The sequence below is a fragment of the Chelonoidis abingdonii genome, chromosome 5 (genome assembly GCF_003597395.2).
Source record: "Chelonoidis abingdonii isolate Lonesome George chromosome 5, CheloAbing_2.0, whole genome shotgun sequence".
Taxonomy (NCBI): domain Eukaryota; kingdom Metazoa; phylum Chordata; order Testudines; family Testudinidae; genus Chelonoidis; species Chelonoidis abingdonii.
The window spans coordinates 4,284,369-4,303,017 of NC_133773.1; the positions used below are offsets into that span (position 1 = coordinate 4,284,369).

An 18,649-nucleotide genomic window follows, 5' to 3' on the forward strand; every position below is an offset into this window, starting at 1 on the left:
ACCAGGACTCAGTTTGTCAGACCACTCTGTTTCTTAGCACAGCGCTCTGTAAGGCTGCTAATAACACCCAGATAATGTGAAGCCCCCATGCAATGCCCAAGCAGTCTCTTTATTACAGATAAAAGGGTCCGCGAACTACACAAAGGGATAAAAGAGAGCAACATTGTAAAATTTACCTGGGGCACAGCATGCATCTCCTACTTCGCTTACTAAACTCTTATCGATCTAACGTATGCTACCACTGGAATTCAAAGCGCTGCTGTGGGAGCGCTCCTGCGGCAAGCCAGCTTTGAAAGTGTGAGGTGTCACAGCGCAAGCGCTGGAGAGAGCTCTCCCAGCATTGCATGTATCCACATCCTCAATGGGGTTTAGCTGGCAGCGTTGGGAGCCGCGCTTCCAGCACTGCAGTAGCACTGTTTACACCTGATACTTTTACAGCGCCTTTACAGCGCTGTATCTTGCAGCTCTCAGGGGGGTGTTTTTTTCACACCCCTGAGCGAGAAAGTTGCAGCGCTGTAAAGCACCAGTGGAGCCATGGCCTGAGGCTGATACTTCACCAATCGCCCTTAAGCGGAGCAATTGTTCTAGCTTCATGTCTGCTTTCCTGACACCTGGATGACAGCATTCTTTTCATTTCTGCTTAAAGGCACATACAGCATTCTTTAATTCATTCTATTTCTTTAATATAATTCGTTTCACTTTCACAAAAGCAAGCCCCTAACTTTACAGACTGGCTATAGTAGAAATGCTGTCACTTTCCTGGCTTCCCTATCACAGCTCCTGTAGGATCTATCACTGGAAAACAGTTACAGAAACCCACATGCTGCAATACAGTTCTGAATGCATTTCTTTCTTTCTCCTTAATGCTCTTTCTCCTACAGTGAGGCAATATTATTTTTCTGGAGTCCTTCCTCTATCTGGTGGCTAGTTCTCTCTCTGCAGTAGAGGCAGTAGCAGTTAGTACGAAGAGCAGTGATTCATCCAGAGCAGGAATGAATGTTAGTGATTGCTCAACAGAGGGAGTGATCTAACTCGAATCTTGTTTCCTGCTGTGGATTGAAGCAGGCAATTCCTACGGTCTTATCCAGGACAGGATTATGTGCTAGCACAGATTGATTTTACTGCCTAGGTATTCCCTGTGCTCTGAGACAATTAAGGTTAATCAGTGTTGGAAGTTTTAGAACATAATTTCCACTGTGGGCTGTCGTCTTGTGTACCGGCTCCTGGATCGAAAGAAGTAGGCAAGCAAGCAAGCAGAGTGCAACAGCTTGCAAGGAAACGCAGCCACATGATGTCGGGGAAGTGTATTGCAGCACTCCTTTTGGTTCTGGGCTCTGGCTTGGGCTCAGGGTCCTGTGGGAAGGTGCTGGTCTGGCCAGCTGATAACAGTCACTGGCTCAATGTAAAGTCCATTTTAGAAGAGCTCGCAGACAGGGGCCATGAGGTGACTGTGCTGTTGTCTTTATCCTTTCTGGGCATAGATCCCACCAGACCTTCCCGTTTCAATTTTGAGGTGATACCTGTGCCGTTCACAAAGGAGGATATGGCGTCCCTGCTGGAAGACTTTCTCCACATGTGGCTTTATGAACTGCCCAACTTTTCATACTGGGAGACCACTTCCAGGATGTGTAACTTATTTTCACGGCTGCTGTCTATGAACAAAGTAGGTTGTGATTCGGTGGTGTGGAATGAGGAGCTGATGAAGATGCTGAGAGAGGCTGCCTTCGACATCCTCCTTGCAGATCCAGTAGTGCTGGGTGGGGAGCTAGTGGCAGAGAAGCTTGGCATCCCATTTGTCTATACTTTGCGGGCCTCTGCGGGGAACACAATGGAGCGGCTATGTGGCGGGCTTCCAGCTCCTCCTTCGTACGTGCCTGCCAGCCTGGGCAGCCTGACGGACAGGATGTCCTTCATGGAGAGGATGAAAAACATGTTCTTTTATGCTCTTCAGGATGTTGTGTTTCACCAGGTTTTCTGGAGAGAATGGAATCAGTACTACAGCGATGTTTTAGGTAAGGCTGCTCTTGTTTGCCGTGATTGTGTCTTCACTGTGGGCTGCATTGTGTGAAAGGAAGCCTAGTCCAGTGGGTGAGGATTCCAGGCATTCGGCTTCAATTTCCTGGGCCGAGTCTAGATTTCAAGTTTTTGCCGGCATAGTGATGTCCATCAGGGCTGTGATCTCTGCCGGCAGCTGTGCTGGTACTAGCCCCTAGCATAAACAAAGTTGTACCAGAGAAACTGCCCCTTTACTTGTATCGCTTGTTTTGCTTAGAGGGGCTGGGATAAGCTACACCGGAAGAGCCCAGTTTTGCTGGTATAAGCGACAGTGCTCTAAGGAACACTTGCCAAGCTAGGATACTGGCTAAACACTCCTGGCCCAAGGCACTTCTGTATCAGTTTAACTGTGTCTGTACCAGGGGTTGTCCCGTCATAGGTATTTTGGTAAAAAATGACATCCCTAAACCAAAAAGGTACATCAATACAGGAACTGCGTGGAGCCCACACCTTCATCGCACTGTGCTTAGTTCCCCAGCTGTACATTCTTGTGGTATTTCTAGCCTTGCCACTTCCCTTCACAGCTAGAAAGGGGAGTGAAGACAAAGCCTTGGTCTCAGTGCCCAGCTGTGCCAACTTCCTGCTCTGCATGGGGCTGCCGAGCGGGTGGGAGGCAGAGGAGAAAGGGAAAGACCCTAGGAATCTTTGCTGGTTGAAACACACAGCTTTTTCTCTCCCCTCCGTGGATTATTTCCCTGTAGAGGAAACTGGGTCCTAAAATCATTCCATCAGTTTCTTTTGGCCTGATCCTATAAAGCAGCACAACAAGTAACCACCAGGCCTTGTGGTGAAAGCACTGGACTGGGGATGCAAGAGATCTGGATTCCACTCCCAGCTCTGCCACAGACTACCTATGTGACCTTGGGCACCTCATTTCACTTCTTCATGGCTCCATTTACTATGGGTAAAATAATCCTTCCTTTCTCCCATCTGTTTGTCATCTCGCATGTTTCTTGCTGTGTGTTTGTACAGCTCCTAGCACGACGGGGCCAGATTTTCAATTGGGACGTCTAGGTTCGATTGTGACATTAGTAATAATAAGGTGGCTCACAGTAGGTATACCAGGAACCATTTTGAGAGCTGTTGGCTGTTTGCAGTGAATTGATCAAATGTTACACTTTGGGCTCTAGTTTCTATTTTGAACCTTATTATAAGAATAAGAAAATGAGGCCTGATTTCCAAAGGGGCTAAGCGTGTGCAGGTCCCCCTGACGTAAACAAAGCTGCCAGGGCTTATCAGTCAGGTCCTGACTAATCTGCCTTTTCAAAGAATGTGTTTCAAATGGTCCAAATGAAGGTGTCCTCAGGGCAAATACTGCAACGGAACAACGAGTAGCTAGTTATAAGTGCCTAGTGCTGTTGAAATGGAGACATTTGGGACATCACCCAGTGAAGGTGCAGCACAGTGAGTTTCCCGAATGAGAAGGGGTAGCTGTAGAGTTGTTGTTGTAACATTCATCCGGTTTTGTCTTTTGAGACTGTCATCTCTTTGGGGCGCAGCCTGCTGTCCTGTGCGTCCGTACAGGACTTAGCCTATATCAGGGGCTACTGCCCTGCAAATAATGCTGCTGTGTAAAGGGGGAGAAGATGAATCATTCCCCATGTGAACCTGGCTATAAAATGGAGTCATGCTGGTTTGCTTTCCCTGGTTTGATTGACCGACATTGCTCACCGAAAAAAGAATTTAAACCCACTGATATAAAGTCCCTAGGTAGTTGGCTCTTTGTCTTCTGTACAAAGAGTTTTGACTGTCTTTACAAAATAAAAAATCTAGACCAAAGGAGAGATTTTGAAAAGTGTGTAGGGATTTAGGAGCACAAGCACCATTGAGGGACTTGAGCTTCTAAATCCTTTGAGTGTTTTTTGAAACCCCTCCTATTATTTATTCAAATCGACTAGCTACTTTTCTAGATACCAGTCTAATTTATTATGCACATGGTAATTGGTTGTTTGTTCTGTGGTAGCTCCTGTGAACCACAGTCAAGGCCCCTGTGCTGAGCCTTGTCCAGAAGAGGAACAGAAAAGATAAGCCCTGACTCAGAGATCTTGTAATCCGGGTGTCCCGGGTGTCAGACCTGATAGTGACGAAGAGTGGACAAAACGGATACATGTTATTGAGAGGATGCGGACAATACATTATGTAGTTCAGGACGAGAGCTAAATGTCAGCTTGCCATATGCCTAAGAGCGTGCCAGAAAGGAGTGATTTGTTGGCATCATGGCAGGAGAAGTAGTTAAAACTTGTTGGAGTTTTAGATTTTTAATCAAGAGTTTAAATGAAATAAACTACAGGCAAATAATTGATGAAGAAAGACCGGGCATTTACATGTCGCTGGTGTAACCCCACCTCCTGGAGTGTGGTGCTTCTGCAGCTAGTGTAGCACCGAGACCACTTTTGGAGAGGATGAGTCTTGTCTACAGCTTTAAGCTAACAGCTTGGGGGCGGCATCCAACGGACCAGCGCACCAAGCGCGTGCCTGGGTCGGAAAAGCCATTAGGGCGGAACCTGACCAGTCGCCCGTGAGGGCAGCACTTCCAGGCAGCCTATTGGCGGCATGCCTGCGAGAGGTTACCTCCTGTTCTGCGGCTTTGGCCGCAATTTGCGTGAGTATGCCGAAGGCACTGGGACTGGCGAACCTCCGCGAAGCTTATGCCGCCGAAATCCACGTTACCAGTGGGACGCTCCTGCAAGCATGCGCTAAATCCAACAATCAACAGACCTCCGCAGGGCATGCTGCTGAAGGCTTGGCTTCGATCTGTTGCTCATGGGGTGCAGCAAAATATCGTAGAACCGCCCCTGTAACAGCCATGTGAGCTTTTAGCTCAATGCAGTGAGAGGCTCGGTGCATTGGCTCCAGAGGTCCCCGGTTCGATGCCTGCTGAAAGCGACAACCGGGATCTGTCAGCATTACCCTACTTTGAGAATGGTACAACTTACATGAGAACCGCTCTATACTCTCCAAAGGCTTTAATGGTTGATCAAACATGGCATTCTTCCAACTGCAGAAGAAGAAACGTAGAAGCTGAAGAGAAACCTGGTCCTAGCCATTTTCCTCTGAATGGAGAAAGTAGCAGCTCTAATACGTTCAATGCCGCCGTGGTTCCGTAGCTCTTGCTATTTATCCTAAATGCACTAGCAGTATACACACTTTGCAGATGTATGTCAGAATAGCTTTGGCCCTGATTAGGCCCTAAGTGATGGCAGTGGGATGGAGGATCCGACGCGTAAGAGTGAATAGCGCGTGTCCCATGGGAAAGACAATCACGTGATCCACAAGTATCCAAAATGCCCATCCTTCAGTTGCCATTCACAGCCACCTCCCTCAGTTGGCTCCCAGACTTACGCAAGAGCTCTCTGTGGGGCCACGGGATCTGCGCGCACCACAGGACTGGGGTAGGGGTGATTAGGATTGTCCATTACCTCAGCCCTGCAGTTTCCCGAGAAAGATGATTATCCTGTCCCAGCTTCTGTTCATCAATTTGCCCTTCCACGCTGTGTGAGACTCCCTCTTACAGGAGAGATCCTGGAGACACTGCTGTGTTGGTGGGTCCCTGTAATCCTGGTCCATTGGCCAGGCTAGGGAAATGGGCTCGAGATCCCTCCGTTGCTGAGTTGTAGAGGTGCAGGGCTTCCATGTCAAATATTGCCTCAGGCCTACTGCTTGATTTGGTGCAGTCCACAGTGGCTCTTGGGGAATGGTGGGGTAGTGATGGGTGCCCCATCTTTGTGTGAAGCCATTCCCCTGGAGCAATCTAGGAGAACCCGCCCCCTGCTGCTTGCCGGGGAGGGCTTTTCCCACAGGGGAGGGGCAATCTGGCCCATGTGTATGGTGTGGAATCTGGGTGATGGCCCGTGTGCCACAGAGGCTGCTGACTGCCCTCGGGCCACACCATGGAGAATTGGGAGCCAGTGAGAAGTATTGCTTCACTATGGGGAGTGAACAGGAGCACCACAGCAGCAGCGCTCAAGTGGCAAAGAACTGTGTTTGAACTCTGATGTCCTAAAGCCTTCCTATGCCTGCCCGTTCTCATGGAGTTCCTCCACAGACTCCCAGGGACTCCTCAAGCAACTACTCCTATCACCCAGCATGGAGGCAGAAGCAGAGCGACATTCCGTTCAAGACAAGTGTTCCCCAATACGCAGGGTAAATGAGTATCCTGTTAAAACTATTCGTAGCCAATGCACAAAGCCGCTAAAATATAGCTGGGTGTGACAACTGAGTCATGATTCGCTCGCGAAGAAGAACCATGATGATTAAAGGGTCAAGTTCCTTGGTAATCGCGGTCTGCTCCAAAGCCCCACGAGAAATCATGGAAAGACTGGCACTTACGATTTTGTGAGCTTTTGGACTGGGAGGCCATACGTTTGCAAAATCAAAGATGAGCAACTTTTTCCTTGCAGATCTGCACCAAATGCACTTTGTCGTGTTACAAAGACTGTCCGCCGAAGGCGAAGCAGGTTGATTTTCTCTGCCAGGAGGGAGAATCAGTCAGTGTTCATTCAGAAGGAGAATTTCTAAGTGATTTCCAGAACAGGATTTTTGATACTTGTGAGGTTTCCCCACATATGGTAATTTTGCACTGAAATGACCTTATTCTTGCTATCAAGATTGGAAATTCAGCAATCCAGTCTTTGTGGGCTGTGCTAGTGTTTAAGTGTTTGCACGGTGGACTCTGAGAACTGAATTTAGCTCTGATGAAAGAGCTGCGCATACCGCCATGATGATTGAAAGAAGTGGCTTTTTGCTGGGTGCTGTGGGCTTCCACATGAAAGCATACTGGGCTCAGGATCGTGTGGGAAGGTGCTGGTCTGGCCCACCGATGCACAGTCACTGGCTCAACATTAAACTTGGTGCCTGGAGGACTCTCTCCTTCGGAATGCATGATGCCTGACTTGTGGCTGGTGCCTTCAGCAAATTTAGCTCAATTGATTACAATGAGTTCCCCATTTGACTTTGAGGTCCTTCCGGTGCCCTTTACCAAGGAGACCATGGCGGCCATGTTGGAGGACTTCTTGCACCTGTGGATGTACGAGCTTCCCCATCTGTCCTACTGGGAGGGCCTGGTGAAAATGATGAAAAGCATGGAAGTCTTTCTCACGATGTCAAAGCAGATCTGTGACGGTGTGGTGCTGAACCCCAGGCTGATAGCAAAGCTCCAGCAAGCAGGGTTTGATGTGCTAATCTCAGACCCTCTTTCTCCGGGCGGTGAGCTGATAGCAGAGGTGCTTGAAATCCCTTTTGTCTATACTATCCGGTTCTCTGAAGGGAACACAGCGGAGCGGCTGTGTGGGGAGCTTCCAGCCCCTCCTTCGTACGTGCCTGCCAGCACGGGGGGATTGACGGACAGGATGTCCTTCATGGAGAGATTGCAAAACCTGCTCTTTTATGCTCTTCAGGATGTTGTGTTTCACCAGTTTTTGTGGAAAGAATGGAATCAGTACTACAGCGATGTTTTAGGTAAGGCTGCTCTTGTTTGCCGTGATTTTGTCTATACGGTAACATCAAAAGTGGAGGGCCGCACTTTCTGAAAGGAAGGCTGGTCCAGTGGGTAGGGTGCTACCCCGGGACTCCAGACACCTTGGTTCAACTTCATGCTCTGCCACATATTTCCTGGGTGACCTTGGGTAAGTCACGTATGGCTTGTCTGTAGATAAAAGTTGTACTGCTTTAGCTATACCATTGTAGCTAAAATGGTACCACCCTTGGAGTGAGGAGGGACATGTTCAGGTGTTTATAGCAGCATCTCCTCTTCCCATGTGGAAAGGGGAATATGTTATATGGGTATAAGGCATGTTTCAGTCAACATCACTGAGTCCTCGCTAGCGATTATACTGGTATAGCTATTTTGGTTGTTTTAAACCTCAAACATACCTTGATGGAAATAGTTGTACTGGTTAAAAACAAACAAATAAACAAACAAAAAACCTGTTTAGATAAGGCCTCCATCTCTCTGCAGCTCAGTTCCCTATCTGTATATGGGGATGCTAGCAGTGCATTACGTCACAGGGGTGTTGTCAGGACAAATATATTAAACATTTTGATGTGCTGGTCAGATAAATACAGTCATAGATTGGGTTAAATCTTGTTGAAACTGATGGGTGTATCAGTGCCACTCATTCTGGATAAATGTAAAAAAAAAAAATAGATAAATAAACTTCTTCATGGAACCAGATAGCTGAACCAGTTAGGGGTCTCTGCCCAGAACAAAGTCACGTGGAAGGCTGGAGTAGGAGTTGTCATGTGACCCACAGCATTCGTCTGTGATCTGATAACAGTCTCAGGGCAGGAGATTTATTGGATTGGATTGTGTCAGAGAAGCAGAATAACACACCGGAGAAGCTAGGAGAAAAGGAACAGAAAGCCAAGGAGACAACTGAACAAGCACTGGGACTGGGAGAATGACCCTTAGAGGGCAAAGCTTCTATAGGGAGCTTTTTGAGCAGAGTGCTGGCTGATTTCTCCTGTGTGGAAGGAAACCGGGCTTTGTGCACTCTTTACCAGTAAACAGGATTGCTTCACAGAGAGACCTGTGGAACAAATGATGGAATATAATAGAAGTGCTCAGAGAAATCGAAGCTGGACAAAAAAAGGAAGCATAACAAGACCTAAAACAATAGGAGACTTTGCAGAAGGAATTAAAGCAGCATCTGGAGTCTTCCCAGAATAGCCTGAGGGATGAATTGCAGGCAGAGGTGAAATCTCTGTCAGAGTGGCAACTACAAAGAGTCTGGACAGTCTGGAGTTGCAACACTCCCAGTTTGCAATAGTAAGATGGATCAGATCAGTAAGTCAGATTACCTGACTGCCATAGACCAGAAGGTTTTCCATGGGTTAGTGGAGACCAAAGAAAACTCTGGCCAATTTGGAACTTGCTAACAGAGATGAGCTGCAGCAGGGAGTTCAGGATCTGAGAAATCGCCTTGAAAAGAAAATGAAAGGGTCACAGACCACAGCGAAAGGCGGCCGCCTGGATGAGCCAGCTGGAGGAGTTGGGTAAGACCAGACATTTAACAATAAATGCCAAGAAAAGGTGTCTTATAAATTCATTATGTGGACTTTTCCTTTAAAGATGTGGCTCAGGTAAAGCAAATATTCACTGCAAACAAGTAGCTGAAGTAAAAGGTGCCTGTGTAGGAAAGTAGCAGTTTCAGTCTGTCACATGCATAAACTGTGCCAGAGACGAGTTATTTGTTGGCATCGTGATAGAGGTAGTTAAACCTGTTTGAGTTTGTGGGATGGGACTAGTTCTGAGAACACACCACAGACACAGCATTTGCCCACATGCAAGGTAACGAGGAAGCTGGGTGTTTGCCAACTACCTGCTCTGAGAATGGAAACTTCACCAGAAGGAGGGTTACGCCTTTCAACTCCCAAAGGTTAATTGGTTGATCCAAAAATGGCATTCCCCGAGTTGCTGAAGAGAACACTAAGCAGAGAGGTCTGGTTCCTAACCAACTTCCCTCTTACTGATAAAAACAGATGCTCATCTTCAAGGCTATGTGTGTGTGATGGCTGCTCTGTGATCTGTATGCACTAGCAGTATCGCGCTGGGCATTGAATGCAAAAAGCTCTGGCTCTTATTGTGCCCCAGTGATCCTTGAGTAGGGCAGGCTAGGCAGTAAGGGTGATGCAGAGTTTCCTGTGGAAAGATAATATAGTGATCCATGCGCTATCATCCAAGGATGGATCACTCTCTTCTCCTTGGAAAGAGGCCTCAGCTGCATCCACAGCCACCTTGTCCACACATTGCATTACAACAGCTGTCCTGCAGAGGTAACAGTGCCTTCTCCTGTAGGAGAATCCTAGGTGATCCATGACAGAGTTTGGTACTTGCTGAGCATGTCCACAAATATGGTAATTTTGCATTGAAATGACCTTATCTGAAGATTGCAACATTCAAGATCCAGTCTTTGCTGGCTGTGCTTAGAAGTGTTTACACTGTGGACTTTGGAACTGAACTTAGCTCCAATGAGAGGTGCAGCCAGGATGTTGAAGAAGTGGCTTTTGCTGGTGCTGTGGGTTCACATGAGCTACTGGGGCTCAGGATCATGTGGGAAGGTGCTGGTCTGGCCCACCGATGCCAGTCACTGGCTCAACATAAAACTGGTGCTGGAGGAACTCTCCCTTCGGGGCCATGATGTGACNAAACCAAAAAGGTACATCAATACAGGAACTGCGTGGAGCCCACACCTTCATCGCACTGTGCTTAGTTCCCCAGCTGTACATTCTTGTGGTATTTCTAGCCTTGCCACTTCCCTTCACAGCTAGAAAGGGGAGTGAAGACAAAGCCTTGGTCTCAGTGCCCAGCTGTGCCAACTTCCTGCTCTGCATGGGGCTGCCGAGCGGGTGGGAGGCAGAGGAGAAAGGGAAAGACCCTAGGAATCTTTGCTGGTTGAAACACACAGCTTTTTCTCTCCCCTCCGTGGATTATTTCCCTGTAGAGGAAACTGGGTCCTAAAATCATTCCATCAGTTTCTTTTGGCCTGATCCTATAAAGCAGCACAACAAGTAACCACCAGGCCTTGTGGTGAAAGCACTGGACTGGGGATGCAAGAGATCTGGATTCCACTCCCAGCTCTGCCACAGACTACCTATGTGACCTTGGGCACCTCATTTCACTTCTTCATGGCTCCATTTACTATGGGTAAAATAATCCTTCCTTTCTCCCATCTGTTTGTCATCTCGCATGTTTCTTGCTGTGTGTTTGTACAGCTCCTAGCACGACGGGGCCAGATTTTCAATTGGGACGTCTAGGTTCGATTGTGACATTAGTAATAATAAGGTGGCTCACAGTAGGTATACCAGGAACCATTTTGAGAGCTGTTGGCTGTTTGCAGTGAATTGATCAAATGTTACACTTTGGGCTCTAGTTTCTATTTTGAACCTTATTATAAGAATAAGAAAATGAGGCCTGATTTCCAAAGGGGCTAAGCGTGTGCAGGTCCCCCTGACGTAAACAAAGCTGCCAGGGCTTATCAGTCAGGTCCTGACTAATCTGCCTTTTCAAAGAATGTGTTTCAAATGGTCCAAATGAAGGTGTCCTCAGGGCAAATACTGCAACGGAACAACGAGTAGCTAGTTATAAGTGCCTAGTGCTGTTGAAATGGAGACATTTGGGACATCACCCAGTGAAGGTGCAGCACAGTGAGTTTCCCGAATGAGAAGGGGTAGCTGTAGAGTTGTTGTTGTAACATTCATCCGGTTTTGTCTTTTGAGACTGTCATCTCTTTGGGGCGCAGCCTGCTGTCCTGTGCGTCCGTACAGGACTTAGCCTATATCAGGGGCTACTGCCCTGCAAATAATGCTGCTGTGTAAAGGGGGAGAAGATGAATCATTCCCCATGTGAACCTGGCTATAAAATGGAGTCATGCTGGTTTGCTTTCCCTGGTTTGATTGACCGACATTGCTCACCGAAAAAAGAATTTAAACCCACTGATATAAAGTCCCTAGGTAGTTGGCTCTTTGTCTTCTGTACAAAGAGTTTTGACTGTCTTTACAAAATAAAAAATCTAGACCAAAGGAGAGATTTTGAAAAGTGTGTAGGGATTTAGGAGCACAAGCACCATTGAGGGACTTGAGCTTCTAAATCCTTTGAGTGTTTTTTGAAACCCCTCCTATTATTTATTCAAATCGACTAGCTACTTTTCTAGATACCAGTCTAATTTATTATGCACATGGTAATTGGTTGTTTGTTCTGTGGTAGCTCCTGTGAACCACAGTCAAGGCCCCTGTGCTGAGCCTTGTCCAGAAGAGGAACAGAAAAGATAAGCCCTGACTCAGAGATCTTGTAATCCGGGTGTCAGACCTGATGTGAGAGGTGGACAAAACGGATACATGTTATTGAGAGGATGCGGGAACAATACATTGATGTGAGTTCAGCAGAGAAGCTAAATTGTCAGCTTGCCATATGCCTAAGAGGTGCCAGAAAGGAGTGATTTGTTGGCATCATGGCAGAAGTAGTTAAAACTTGTTGGAGTTTGATTTTTATCAGAGTTTTATGAAATAAACTACAGGCAATATTATGAAGAAGCCGGGCATTGACAATGTCCCTGTGTAACCCCCACCTCCTGAGTGTGGTGTTCTGTCGCATGTAGTAGCACCGAGACCACTTGGAGAGACTGAGTTTGCTCTACAGCTTTAGCTAACAGCTGGGGCGGCACCAGGCACCAGCGCACCAAGCGCGTGCCTGGGTCGGAAAGCCATTAGGGGCGGCCTGCCAGTCGCCGTGAGGGCAGCACTCAGGCAGCCTTTGGCGGCATGCCTGCGGGAGGTCCGCCTGTTCTGCGGCTTTGGCAGCAATTTGGCGGTGAGTATGCCGAAGGCACGGGACTGGCGAACCTCCCGCAAGCATGCCGCCGAATCCACGTTACCAGTGCACCTCCTGCAGCCATGCCGCTAAATCCCCAACAGACCTCCCGCAGGCATGCTGCTGAAGGCTGGCTGACTGCTGTGCTTGGGGCAGCAAAATATGTAGAACCGCCCCTGCTAACAGCCATGTGACTTTTAGCTCATGCAGTAGAGGCTCGTGCATTTAGCTCCAGAGGTCCCCGGTTCGATCCTGCCTGACGACAACCGGGATCTGTCAGCATTACCCCTACTCTGAGAATGGACACTTACATGAAACCCTCTACTCCCAAAGGCTTAACTGGTTGATCAAAAATGGCATTCTTCCAACTGCAGAAGAGAACGTAGAGCTGAGAGACCTGGCTCCTAGCCAATTTCCCTCTGAATGAGAAAAGCAGCTCTAATGTTCAAGGCCGAGTGTGTCGTAGCTTTGCTATTATCTAAATGCACTAGCAGTATCACACTTTGCAGTGTATGCAGAAAGCTTTGGCCCTGATTGTGCCCTAGTGATGGAGTGGGATGAGGCCGAGGTAGAGGTGATGCAGTGTCCCATGGAAAGACAATACAGTGATCCATGCCCCATCCTTCAGTTGCCTTCACAGCCACCTCCTCAGTTGCTCCCAGAGCTAGCAAAGAGCTCTCTGTGGGGCCAGGGATCTGCGCGCACACAGGGCTGGGGTAGGGTGATTAGGATTGTCCCACCATCAGCCCTGCAGTTTCCCAGAGAAAGATGATTATCCTGTCCCCAGCTCTGTTATCATTCTGCCCCTCCCACGCTGTGTGAGACTCCCCTTACAGGAGAGATCCTGGAGACAGCTGTGTTTGGTGGGGTCCCTGTAATCCTGGCTCCATTGTGCCAGGCTAGGGAATGGCTCAGAGTCCCTCTGTGCGAGTGTAGAGGTGCAGGGCTTCCATGCAATTTGCCCAGGCCTCTTGCTGATTTGGTGAGATCCACATGGCTCTTGGGGGATGGTGGGGTTAGTGGGCTGCCCCATTCTGTGTGAAGCCATCCCCCATGGAGCATCTCAGGAGAACCCGCCCCCTCTGCTTTGCCCTGGGGGTTTTCCCACAGGGGGAGGGGCAATCTGGCCCTATGTTTTGTGTGTAATCGGTGCTGGCCCGTGTGGCACAGAGGCTCTGCTGCCCTGCGCCCACCACCATGGAGAAATTGGGAGCCAGTGAGAGTGCTTCACTTGGGGAACAAGGGAAGCCACAGCAGCAGCCCAAGTGGGCAAGAACTGTGAAACTCTGATGTCCTAAAGCTTCCTCTGCCTGCCCGTCTCCTGGAGTTCCTCCCACGATCCCCAGGGACCTCCTCCAGCACTACTCCTATCACCCAGCATGGAGGCAGAAGCCAGGCGACATTCACGTTCAAGACAAGTGTTCCCAAATACCGCAGGGCTAAATGCGTCTGTAAAACTATTCGTCAGCCAATCACAAAGCATGAATAAGTTGGTGACAATGAGTCATGATTGGTGGAAGAGAAACCAGTGATTACAGGGTCAAGTCCTGGTAATCAGGGTCTGCTCCAAAGCCCACGGAAATCATTGGAAAGACTGGCATTGATTTAGTGAGCTTTGGACTGGGGCCATAGTTTGCAAATCAAAGATGACAATTTTCCTGCAGATCTGAAAATGCACTTTGTGTAACAATAGCTGTCCAGCAGAGGGAGCAGGTTGTTTTCAATCCTGCAGGAGAATCAGTCAGTTTCATTTCAGAAGGAGAATTCTAAGTGATCCAGAACAGGATTTGATACTTGCTGAGTGTTTCCCCACATATGGTAATTTTGCACTGAAATGACCTTATTCTTCTATCAAGATTGGAACATTCAGCATCCAGTCTTTGTGGGCTGTGCTTAGAAGTGTTTGCACGGTGGACTCTGGAACTGAATTTAGCTCTGATGAGAGCTGCCGCATACAGCCATGATGTTGAAGAAGTGGCTTTTGCTGGTGCTGTGGGTTCACATGAGCTACTGGGGCTCAGGATCGTGTGGGAAGGTGCTGGTCTGGCCCACCGATGCCAGTCACTGGCTCAACATAAAACTGGTGCTGGAGGAACTCTCCCTTCGGGGCCATGATGTGACTGTGCTGGTGCCATCAGCAAATTTGCTCATTGATTACAATGAGTCTTCTTCCCCATTTGACTTTGAGGTCCTTCCGGTGCCCTTTACCAAGGAGACCATGGTGGCCATGTTGGAGGACTTCTTGCACCTGTGGATGTACGAGCATCCCCGTCTGTCCTACTGGGAGCTGATGTTGAAAATGAAAGAATTCATGGAAGTCTCTATCGAGATGTTCAAGCAGACCTGTGACAGTGTGGTGCTGAACCCCAGGCTGATAGCAAAGCTCCAGCAAGCAGGGTTTGATGTGCTAATCTCAGACCCTCTTTCTCCGGGCGGTGAGCTGGTAGCAGAGTTGCTTGAAATCCCTTTTGTCTATACTATCCGGTTCTCTGAAGGGAACACAGTGGAGCGGCTGTGTGGGGGGCTTCCAGCCCCTCCTTCGTACGTACCTGCCAGCACGGGGGGATTGACAGACAGGATGTCCTTCATAGAGAAGATGACAAACTTGCTGCTTTATATTTACCATGATGTGTTTTTCCTGCATTTCTGGGGGGATGAATGGAATCAGTATTACAGTGATGTCTTAGGTGAGACAGTGACTAGACATACATAGCTTTTTTGCCCAGGCCAAGACTTTAAAAATTGCGGGCCTCAAGTTAGAAACTGAGTTTAGGTCCCTAAGTGGCCTTCTTCTTCAAGAACACTGAGCACTTTCACCTCCAAAGCCAGATATAAATATTGAAAGAAATTTTAGATGTAATTTTCTTTTCACTGTTTGATCAATTTTTGCATTTCTCTGAGCTGGGACAATTAGTTTTTTAAAAGTTTCAAATACATTTCACTTCCTGGTTTTCCCATGTGAGCACAGTCCTGCAGGAACAGCGGAGGATTCCTTAAGGATAAGTTGTTTACATTTTAAATGAAATTTAATGTTTTAGGTTTTGTAGAAACTTGTATTCACAAAGCCTCAAGTGTCAGCCAAACATGCCCTGAATGTGGGCACAGTCCCGCTCCCTTTTTAATAAACAGGAGCTAAGCTTTACCACTGATCTCCAGTTAACCACCTTTGCATTCTTAGGGTACGTCCAGACTACCCACCGTATTGGCGGGTAGTGATCAATTTATCGGGAATCGATATATCGCATCTCATCTAGACGTGATATATCGATCCCCGAACGCACTCCTTGTCGACTCCGGAACTCCACTGGAGTGAGCGGCGGTAGCGGAGTCAGCGGGGGAGCCACGAACATTGATCCTGCGCGGTGAGGATGGGAGGTAGGTCGGAATAAGATACTTAGACTTCAGCGACAGTATTCTCATAGCTGAAGTTGCGTATCTTACATCGACACTCCCCCCGCCCCCAGTGTAGACCAGGCCTTAGTGCCATTTCCCTGGGAAGTATCTGAATGAGGCCCAGGGTCAAAGCCAAGCCCCCAGTTCAGTAAAGTATCCCTACTCAAGAAGGGTGCTTAAGCATGTGCTTTAACTTGAAGTCAATAGGATCTAAGCACGTGTTTATGTGCTTTCCGGAATTGGGGCCAGATTGTTCTGAGATCTTAATTACCTTGTATATTATAAAAATAATGTTTATTATATGGGCAGTGTAAGAGGTGTGCTCTTAAATGCTCATTTCCTTGCTCGTACGTGCTTGAGTTTTGTAATGGACATGAGAGGTAAGACCCTGGCTTTCAGAGAGCAGCCTGAAGACTTGGTCGTTGTCTTTGCAGGATCATGTGCTAGTTCCCGTGCAGTCAATAGGCAACGTTTTCAAGCACATTGAAGTTCTGTGTTTGAAAGTGACTAACGAACCGATTGGCCAAGGGAATTTAGGCTCCTAGCAGGATTTACAAAAGTGCCTCTGTGAGTTTGTCCCTTTGAGTTTCAATGGGAGTTAAACACCTAACCTGCCTAGGCACATCTATAAATTTCACACTGCCACCTGCGGCATCTTTAGGCACTTAAATACCTTTGAAAATCTAACCCTAAGGCACTTAGGATATGTCTACACTGCAGTTCAAACCCCATGGCTGTTCCATGCCAGCTGATCTGGGCTTACGCAGGCTGTGGGGCTGTTTAATTGCAGTGTAGGTGTTTGGACTTGGGCTGGAGCTTGGGCTCTAGAGCCCTGTGAGGTGGGAGCTTTTGAAATTTATGCGCATTGAGACAACTTCCTGGAGTAAAGTTGTATGTGCAGGTTTGAGGCCTACGCCGGCGAGGCGTGTGCAGCACAGCCAGCCTTCCCTCTCAACATCATGAAAAAGTGATCAACGATCAGAGCAAATGAAGTATCGGACAGAAGGCAGCCAATACCCTAAGCCCTAGCCCTATTGCCCTCCCAACCAAGCCCCTGACCCTCACCGGCCTTAGTTAACCCATCTGAAAAAAATAAGGCTACTAACAATGATGTATATGTCTGTAGTGCTTTATTCGTAGATCCCAACACACTTTAAAGATGAGAGTAAGCACAGCAAGCCCAACAGAACGCTTGGCCCAGCAAAGTACAGACGTGCTGTAGCCAGATGATTTGGGTGGTCTTTATATAGTGTTGTCGGCTGTGGACTGTTTTCCAAACTATGCAGAAACGAGAGCAAACGGCTATATGATTATCAGCAGCCCAGCAGGGGAGCAGTTTGCTGGGATTGCTGTTGAACTTCTTCACTCCTTTAGCAGAAAAAAACAGTCATCCATGACAGGATTTGCTTCTTGCAGAGTCTTCTCTGCCTCCCCACCGCTCCCCTTTTCCAGTTTAGGTAGGTTGTGCTCAGCAGAGATCAGTCGCTCAGGGCAGGGATGCCCTGTGGGCTGCCTGTGGGGATGGTGTTACTAACTTGGCGTAGACAGGCATTAGGTCGACGCAAGGCAGCTTACATTGACCTAAATGTGTAGTGTAGACCAGGCCTGAGTACCTTTCCCTGACCTGAAGGAAAGATCTGTGTAGCTCAAAGCTTGTCTCTCTCACCAATAGAAGTTGATCCAATAATAAGTTGATCTCTCTAATATCCTGGGACCGACACAGCTACAACAACACCGCATACTAACTAACCTGTGTCATGATCAAAGTTTACTGTATCATGGTGTCACGTGTGTATGAAATCCTGTTAATCAGCACTTCAGCTCTGAACAGGGCAGGACATGGGGCTGCATCATTGACAATCTTCATTCCTAGCTGTGATCAGCCTGATTGAGACTCTAGACAAAATTTCCTATTATATATCTGAGAGTAGCAGCTAGAGCAGTGGTCCCCAACCTTTTTCGTCTGCCGGGTGCCAGATGAAGGACTGTGGCAGCGGTTCAGCATCTGCCGAAATGCTGCCGAAATTCGGCAGCATTTCGGTGTCACAACCTCTGGATGACGTCGCTTGGCGGCGGCAAGCAGCGTCATCCAGAGGTGGCAATGCCTAAAGCCACCAAATTTCGGCGGATGCTTGACCCCGGCCAGGACGCGGGCACATTTAGATGCCCCCCTGAGTTAGAGTGTCCCCTGTGCTAAGCCCTAGACAAACGCATAATCCCTGCCCTGAAGAGTTTGCAATCTAAGGCCTGGTCTAAACACACAGTTGTAGTGATTCAGCTAAAGGTGTAACTTTATACCACTTTAGTTAAACCTCTGTAACTTTGTGTGGCCACTGCTATTGGTTCACTTTACATACATAAGTGTACAGACACCAAATTATAAGGAAGTCCAGACACACAGTTGCACCATTTGAACAAACCCAATTTAGGGTAAATCAGTGAAGCTGCAGTGTGCCAGCCTGAAGGATGGGAGAGGAAAGAGAGTTGAGGTCACCTGCCCAAGGCCGTGCAACAACTCAGTGGCAGAGCTGTGATAAAAAAGACGGTTACTCACCTTTGTAACTGTTGTTCTTCGAGATGTGTTGCTCATATTCATTCCAGTTAGGTGTGTGCGCGCCGCGTGCACGTTTGTCGGAAGACTTTTACCCTAGCAACACTTGGTGGGTCGGCAGGGCGCCCCCTGGAGTGGCGCCGCTATGGTGCCGGATATATACCCCTGCTGACCCAGCCGCCCTTCAGTTCCTTCTTGTCGGCTACTCCGACAGTGGGGAAGGAGGGCAGGTGTGGAATGGATATGAGCAACACATCTCGAAAAGAACAAACAGTACAAAGGTAAGTAACCCTCTTTCTTCTTCGAGTGCTATGCTCATATCCATTCCATTAGGCCGTGATTCC

General features: G+C 48.0%; 1 protein-coding gene across 1 annotated transcript in view; it reads left to right on the forward strand.

The window, feature by feature from the left end:
- The first annotated feature begins 1,054 nt into the window (after positions 1 to 1,054).
- LOC116830044 (UDP-glucuronosyltransferase 2C1-like) overlaps positions 1,055 to 18,649 on the forward strand; it is a 24,366-nt gene continuing 6,771 nt past the window's right edge. Inside the window, exons 1-3 of the mRNA XM_075066079.1 lie at positions 1,055 to 2,012; positions 6,967 to 7,505; positions 14,397 to 15,048. Of these exons, the coding sequence (XP_074922180.1) occupies positions 1,289 to 2,012; positions 6,967 to 7,505; positions 14,397 to 15,048 (1,915 nt within the window). The 5' untranslated portion in view covers positions 1,055 to 1,288. The remainder of the gene's footprint in view (positions 2,013 to 6,966; positions 7,506 to 14,396; positions 15,049 to 18,649) is intronic.